Raw genomic sequence first — 7877 nt, 5'->3', positions numbered from 1 at the left:
AGATAGATGAGTTCCATTTTAACCTCTTATCTGTCACTCTGCTGAGATCATTTACCTTCTAATAAGCTCCTGTGGTCACAGATAAAAGGCGAAGCTTCCAACCCTTTAAGGATGTATCTGACTGGCTTTGCAACACTGTGCTTAATGGAAAATATGGAGAGATGTTGCATTCATATATTACTCATATCTGTGTTTGTAAACAGCTATATCACACCATCTGCAGAAATTTACTGTGATATCCTCCATGTTTATTTCCTTTCCATGTATATAGTGCAGCGCCTATTTATTTTATCTCCTTTTTACAATTAGGTACATTAGCCATCTTTTTTCTTCCCTACAGAAGGAGTGCACTCTCTGTGGGAAAGAAGATTTAATCAATCCAATTTGTTCAGCTTAGTCCATAAAAACACAAGCCAGTCCCCTTTGGAGACGTACCTGCCTGGGTTTGTTTCTCATCTTTTCTCATCTCTTCTCATCTGTGCAGAGCCAGTGGGAAGGAAAGAATCATTTAGAGCAAACCTGCTGGTAAACAGGATGCTCTGCCAGTATTTCCTGTCTCCTGCTGCACTGGCTGAACTTGATTTTTAGAAATCAGCTAAGCCTAAGGTCGATAATGCTATTATAATCTGTCTGTCTTTCTGTAGCTGATCCGATAGATAATGAAGTGTTCGTACAACTGGGAGCAAAAAGCCAGTCCACTTTGTTATCTGCTTTGATAAGAAAGTTTAGTCATATGCAGTATGTAAACTGAGTATAAAAAGAAGTCACACTGAGGGAGAGGGAGCTTGCAGTCAGTAGCCACTTCTGCAGCCCCTCTGCTGACTGGCACAAGCTACCAGAGCCCAGCCGTGAGCTGGGAGAACCATCCTTCTCCAGTGTCTGCTCCTGTAGGCTTTCTTACCTGGCAGGACCATGAGGCTCTTCTGTGCACAAAAAGGCCCAAAACTAAATTCTCTGCTTGGTGCACACATTCACTTTGGAAAGAGGAAAGTGCCTGGGTTACCAGCAGAGCCAAGAGGAGGGATCAGTCCCACCCAGTGAGTAGGGCTGGGATGCTGCTACCAGCCCTTGGGTTTGCACCCTAGGCTTAATGCACAGCACTGCTCCACAGCTCCCTAGGAGAACCTCTCCAGCCTCAAAACTGGAAATTTGCTGCAGCCAGAGGTATAGGACGAGGCGCCATCACCAGGGCTGTGACCCTGGGGCAGAACACTTTAGCATCTCTCCCTCTGGGAAGGGAGGATTTCTCTTCTCCTTTGCACTGAGCCCAACCCAGATTCCTGGGCTTGGCTGCAGAGGAGTTTTTGGGGGTGACTAACTCCACCAAGAATTTTACCAGGAATGGGTAAGGGCTCTGGACTGCAGACAGTGATGACAGATCTCAAAAATTCAAGCTTCTGCTTTGGCAGGAGGATTTGTTTTTTGAGTTTTCTTTTTTATATGGTCCTGTTTATTACTTTTCAGCTGTATTGTGTGTTCTCAGGTGATATATTCACAACTTCATGTTTTTCTATAGTGACCACCATTTTTTTCAGAGAATAGAACAGTAAACAACTGCGCACTTGGCCAGTTCTTTCCCCACTGAAGCAGAGAAACTCTGCAAGAGGGTTTCACCAGAGCTCTCTAAAAGGATTTTCTGTGACCATATCCCACTAACTCCACTACCCTTCTCAACCCCTACTCAACACAGGCTTTGATGCTGTGACCTGTGAGGTGGGTACTTCTGCTGCAGAGTCCCACCGTCACCTTGCCCCAGCAGCTTCTTCAAGCTCTCTCAAATATCCCATCCCACCACACTTTATGTCTTTCCAAGAGACATGTTGAGACCTATAATATCATGCCTTAAATGCCTACTGCAATTTAGTGAGCAAACTTTTTAGCAGTATGTTTCCCAAGGTGTGATTGCCAAATTAAGACATTTGGGTAAACCAGAAGCCATGTGGCTCTGCTCTGGTGAAGCAGCCAGGACCTTTCTCAACAATGCAGTTCCCAGGAAAAATCACATGGCAGGCTTTAAAATAAGGAGATTATTTCCAACCTTTGTAAATCCTGTGCCCTTTATCTTTGTTTTCTGGCAAATAAAACCTTTCAGAGGCTTTCAGTTTAGATTTTTCAAGACTTTTTCCTACACACTGCATGGCTAGAACCCTTTGTGCTGCAGCTGGTAAGGGAAAGCAAGACTCTCGTAGAATGTCTTCAATCCCCCAAGTGCTGGGTTTTAGGGGCCACCTGGCTCCCAGGTTCTTTTGAGCTCCATGGGAGCTCACCAACCCAGGGGAGCGGAGGTCCCAGTGGGATGGCAGGAAGGAGAGGCAGTGTTAACAGCTGGTTTTGGGTCCAGCAGCCAGCACCAGCTTTCCCTTCCTTCCTTGGGACAACTGTCCTCTATGGGAGCAGTTCAGCTTTAAAATGATGGCATTCTGCTTTGAAACGGACGTGTATAACCTGCTCACTGAAGGTCTGAAAAATAAGAATCCTGCCTAAACCATAAAGTTTTGCACCAAGGATGAATTAGATTTGGCTTTGCTGCTTCTCCTTGCTGAATCAGCTGCTCACCCTCCTCAATGCTAACAGCATGGCTGAGACAGGCCACATCCTCCAGGAACATGGGCCTCAAATAGATGAACCCCATCTCCAACAAGACTTACTGCTGTTTTCCTGCCCTCCCACTGCTGTCCCTCAGCTTGCATTCTGTCAGGCTCTCACATTATCACGTACAAGCACCATATTTTGCAAATATATTTGCTATTACAGCAGACAGGAAGAGAGCGAGAGCTCCACATCAGTCAAAAGAAACAAAAGCAAAAAATAACAGAGTAATCAGATGTTCTTAGGAGCAGAATAGGCTCCAAATGACTTCTCTATCCCATTACAAATGCTTAGAAACTGCACAGCCTCTTCAGCACAGTGAGATTTTAAAGTGGTTTAATGGTCATAAGGAGTTCAGAGCTGATAATGCCACTTCCAACCCTATCCTTTCGCTGCATGAAAATAAGTAGTGGCTATTGACTACTGTAAATTGGATACTTTTAAAGCTTTTAAAGCTGTATTTGCTGGATTAGATGTGCTAAGAGTCCCTCTACGGAGTTTTCAGGGCCTGGATGTAATGTGTGTGGTTAAGGAGGGGATATATTGCGTTTCTTCAATAGAGGACTGGTTCCAGCATGTGTGCCCTGTGTGCTGCAGAGCTGGGGACTTGCTCAGCTGAGATTTACATCCTGATCCCTGGATGAAAAACCAGGGCTGCTGGGGTGTTGTTGGACAGTCCAGACAGACTTTTTACTTTGTTTTTTCTTTTCCTTTCAGAACAAGCTATTCACGATGTCCATCAAAAAAGAAGGTGCCCACAAGAAGTGGGTTGCCCTGAAAGAGAAACTTGGACCTCAGGAGACCGACCAGTCAGAGGCCAACCTGGAAAATGCAGAGCCAGAATTATGCATCCGTCTCCTGCAAATGCCATCAGTGGTGAACTACTCTGGGCTGAAAAAGCGCCTGGAGAACAGTGACGATGCCTGGATGGTCCAGTTCCTGGAGCTGTGCGGGCTGGACCTCCTCCTGGAGGCCCTGGACAGGCTGTCCGGGCGAGGGGTGGCCAGGATTTCTGATGCCCTGCTTCAGCTCACCTGCATCAACTGTGTGCGAGCGGTGATGAACTCCCACAAAGGCATCGAATACATTGTGAGCAATGAGGGCTACGTCAGAAAACTCTTCCAAGGTGAGAAGGTGTCTTCCTGCTTCACCCATCACTTGTGGCATGCGGGGAGGGGGTGACTTTTCTGTTGCTTGTCCTCTTGCCCTGCACCAAGCTTCTAACAAGCTGTTGATCATAACCAATTAATGAAAGAGATTGTTTTCTTCTTTAAAATAATATTGTTTGGAAATGGCATTGCCTTTGCCACCGCATTTCCACACAGATGTCTTCATAGTTCAGAGAGAAGCCAGGGATGAACCCAGCCTTGGCTGCCTGCTGGCATTTGCTCATTTGTCTTTCTGAGCTCCAAGGGCAGTGGAACAGGAATTGAAAGGGCTTGGAGACTTGTAGCCTGTAAAGAGGAGGGAAGGTGGCTTGGTTTACACTTGGAGGGAGCCTGTTCTTGCCACTGCTCAGTCTGTTCATTTCAGAAGATGGTAGGTAATGCTGCGCATTTTCTGCTGCCATTCACTTGGCTTGTTATTAGGTATGAAACTTGTCAGGGCATCTCCTAGGACTTATTGTATAGCACTTAATTATGATGGTGCTGGGAGGACAACTTCTGTGCTGCCCCACCTAGCTGAGATCACTGCTGTGTCCAGAATCCCTTATTAATAGCTCTTTAAAATGTATTTAGTCTGAAAGCTATCTTGCCCTCCTCTTCAATTCTGAAGTCCTCTTCCTTTCTCTCCACCCTGTATTTTCTTAACCAGCAGGAAAAACAGAGCTGGCACTTTTGTTCTGTGAAAAACAGGAGGCTACTCTGGGCTTTACAGTGGTCGAGCTTCTTTCTGCACTAATAAAGGAAAAATAAGAGGGCCCAATCCACTCCCTTCCAGCTCCCAGGGCTCACAGAGAAATAATGAAAAAAAAAGTAATACATGAGGACTGGTTAGAACCAGTGGCCTACTTGGTATGCATAGTGAGTGTTTCTACAGTAAAAGTAAGACTCGTTAACTGAGGAAAATGGTTCATCTGCTCCTCTAGAAAATGCCCATATGGGAAAATAGGAAATAAAATATGTGATTGCAAGTTCTGAGACCTTGGCTGCTGTTGTAGTGCACCACTGGTACTTGGAAGAGATGAACAACTACAAGCAGCACTGAAATGCCAGTAGGGTACCTGAACTAGCATTTACTGTTCCCACTAGAAGTTACTACCACATATTGCTACTGGGATAAGATAAATATAAATTGAGATATTTCTCTTCCCGTCTTCCATGTACTGGGTACAGTCTTTCAGTCTTTTTTCTACCACTGGTCATAAGCCATGTAGCAGAAGACACTGAAGTTCAGGACATTAATATGTCATTATAAATCCTTTTTTATTTTGTTTTGTTTTTCTTCCAGCACTTGACACAACTAATGTCATGGTCAAAAAGCAAGTGTTTGAGCTCCTGGCTGCACTGTGCATTTACTCATCAGATGGCCACGCTTTGGCATTGGATGCCCTGGACCATTACAAGGCAAGTGTTGGGCTGCAGCAGGAGGGACTGCTCTGCAATAATCCAAGCAGGTAGATCCGTGTCCCAAAGAATGGTGCTGGGAATTAAGGTCAATTTGCATGATTTTGGTAAGAGGGGCAAGGATTTATGAGGTGAAATTGTAGGAAATTTTGCCTAGTCCACAGTCCTGCTCTCCAACTTACTGAGACAGACAACTGCCAACCATGAGGTCCTTCCTGGCAGGAAAAGCGCTACAAGATTAGCAAAATAGATGGTGGCACATCCATGGGTTTCACTGGCCACAAGCCCAGGTGGGTGCATCAGTTAGCAGAAACCATAAAGGGATCTAAGAGGAGTTTCATTGACTTTCTTTGCTGACCAGACCCTTCTCCATGATAGAGTGCTGCTTTGACACGTAGATACAATGGGATAAATTGAGAGGTTTTAAGATGCTAGTTTGTATCCAAGAGCCTGCACTTTCTGAACTGTCTAAACGGAAATATCACTTGTGTTATTAACAGAGTGTGAAGAACCAGCAGTATCGATTCAGTGTCATCATGAATGAGCTCTCCAACACAGACAACGTGCCCTACATGGTGACACTGCTGAGTGCTATCAACGCCATCATACTGGGGAAAGAAGAGCTAAGAACAAGGACGCAAATCAGAAATGAGTTCATAGGTAAGAATCTTTGATGCACCTAACTTTCTCTGGAGAAAATCAGTTGCCAAGCACAGGGCAGTTTTATTTTCAGATGTATTTGTAAGGTGACTGAAGAAGGCTGGGGAGAAAAAAAAAAAAATAAAGTCTGAGTCCTTTTTTTTTTTTTTTGTCTCCATTCTCTTCACCAACCTTTCTTTAACTTTGATGCTTCCTCATAGCTTTGATCTTTCTGGCACCCAAGCAGCACTGTATCCCTTGAGCTGGCCACATTTCTATATGTTAAAACTTCTCATAAGAGGAGAAAAGGTCTCTTCAAACTGTGTCTACTCATTTGAGCCCTGAGATTCAGAAATACTTCCCAAGGACTTGAATACCAGGACCCTATGTACTGTTGTTAGGATTCATTTCACGTAATGTACACATCCCAGCTGGTGAGCCTGGGCTCCGTTCCTCTCCATGGAGAGCAAGGGACATATGACCACACTGTGATTTTAGATGTCTGATTCAAAGCGAGGTGAACCATTTCCCAGAAGTGCCTGTGTCCCTCAGTAACACTAGGCAGATGCTGCAGTTATTCACACAGCTGCAGACCTGTACAGTGGGTCTCCATCTACCAGATGACCCTACCCAATTTGACAGATTCACCTGAAGATATTTTGACTTTTTCTCTCTGCAAAAAAAGTGTTTATAAGCATAACTTTATATAAATATCAATATAGATCAGTGCCAAGTAATTAATAATGCAAATGTATCCATTGTTTTGCTCTCCCAGGCCTTCAGCTGTTGGATGTTTTAGACAAGCTAAGGTAAGGATCACTGTTTACATTTTCTGTTATGAATGAGAATGACAGTAATGTAGCTGTGGAAACTTAGTACTTATCAGCCTTCATTTGTGTGAAGTGTACCCAGGTGAAGTAGAGGATGTTTGTATGTACAAGGGAAAGTGAGGCATTAGGCCAGCATTAAGATGCTCTTGCCAACCACAGTGTCACAGGAACAGCTGTTGGCACAGATGGCATTGACAGAGGGTCTGCGCAAAGATGGAGCAAGGCTCAGTGATGTCCTTGTTGAGGCTGAGTTTCAGACTGAGCCTGAAGTGGTGCTGTGGGCTCACTGAGCAGCTTGCTGTATTCAAAACCACTTCACTGCTGGTGTTGGTCCCAGAAGTATCCAGCTAAGAAAAAAATGCTGATGCACATCTAGACATTCCTGTCTTTGCAGTTTCTTAATTTAAAAATTATGTTCTGTCTGAAATACCCATGATCAATTCTAGAATGCATTATATGTGAGTTGATGTTATCCATGTGAATGGAAACACTCCATCCAACCCCATAAAAATAAGTGAAGATCTTTCAGAAGTGCCAACTAGGAAGGAGAGAGTTCTTGCACTGAGTGGTCTTCAGTGCTGAAGAAGTTGACTTTAGAGTGTTTGGGGGTTTTTAAATCCAATTTCGAGTAATAATTACTGAGGTTTTTCCAAAGAGAAACATCACTGGGATACTTTCAATTTGTCTTGACTGAAAAAAAAAAAAAAAAAAAAAAAAAAGGAGAAGGTAGTCCAGTTTCTAAAAGGTGGAAATGTCACCCTACTGTTATAGCTCCAAGGAGACTTCCATACAAAGCTTACACTGAGTCAGGTTATGCCATGAGAAGTCCCATTGGTTTCTACATGTTGACTGTAGAAAAAGGGACATTCAGTTCAAGAAAGGATGTACTGATGGCATTTCTGCCTTTATGGATAAGGTAGAGTCAGGTATTTTCAACACCAGCTGGCTGATTCTGAGAGACAGGGATAAAAGCCATTTAAACAATAATGATCATCTTAAACTCATTGAAGGGCTCTCCAGTGAAAATGAATGCTGTAATATTGCAGAGACATAGAGGAGGAGGATCTGCTTATCCAGTGCGACACATTTGAGGAGTTCAAAATAGAAGATGATGAGGAATTATTAAAGATATGTGATGGGATAAACATGAATGATCATCACGAGGTCTTTTCATCTCTCTTCAATAAAGTAAGTAGGCCCTCACGTGGGACACAAAGTCATGCAGTGGTAAAGTTAGCACACTTTGCTTGGA

The 7877-nt window shown here is 43.9% G+C and overlaps 1 protein-coding gene across 1 annotated transcript; it reads left to right on the top strand.

Moving 5' to 3' along the window:
• The first annotated feature begins 3321 nt into the window (after window positions 1-3321).
• Window positions 3322-6608, top strand: INF2 (inverted formin, FH2 and WH2 domain containing). Its single transcript, XM_009995849.1, has 4 exons — window positions 3322-3715; window positions 5041-5156; window positions 5657-5816; window positions 6571-6608. The coding sequence occupies exons 1-4, from the start codon at window positions 3322-3324 to the stop codon at window positions 6606-6608; spliced, it is 708 nt and encodes a 235-aa protein (XP_009994151.1).
• Window positions 6609-7877: the final 1269 nt, after the last annotated feature.

Source organism: Chaetura pelagica, unplaced genomic scaffold, assembly GCF_000747805.2.
Source record: "Chaetura pelagica isolate M959 unplaced genomic scaffold, ChaPel_1.0 scaffold664, whole genome shotgun sequence".
In the NCBI taxonomy this organism is placed as follows: domain Eukaryota; kingdom Metazoa; phylum Chordata; class Aves; order Apodiformes; family Apodidae; genus Chaetura; species Chaetura pelagica.
The sequence above is the reverse complement of the archived record's forward strand: the minus strand, read 5'-3'. Positions and strand labels throughout refer to the sequence as shown.

Coding starts and splice junctions, on each gene's coding strand:
- INF2 (XM_009995849.1), top strand. CDS start 3,322: ATGTCCATCAAAAAAGAAGGTGCCCACAAGAAGTGGGTTGCCCTGAAA. Junction 5,157..5,656: donor ATGCCCTGGACCATTACAAG/GCAAGTGTTGGG, acceptor TGTTATTAACAG/AGTGTGAAGAACCAGCAGTA. Junction 5,817..6,570: donor AATCAGAAATGAGTTCATAG/GTAAGAATCTTT, acceptor TTGCTCTCCCAG/GCCTTCAGCTGTTGGATGTT.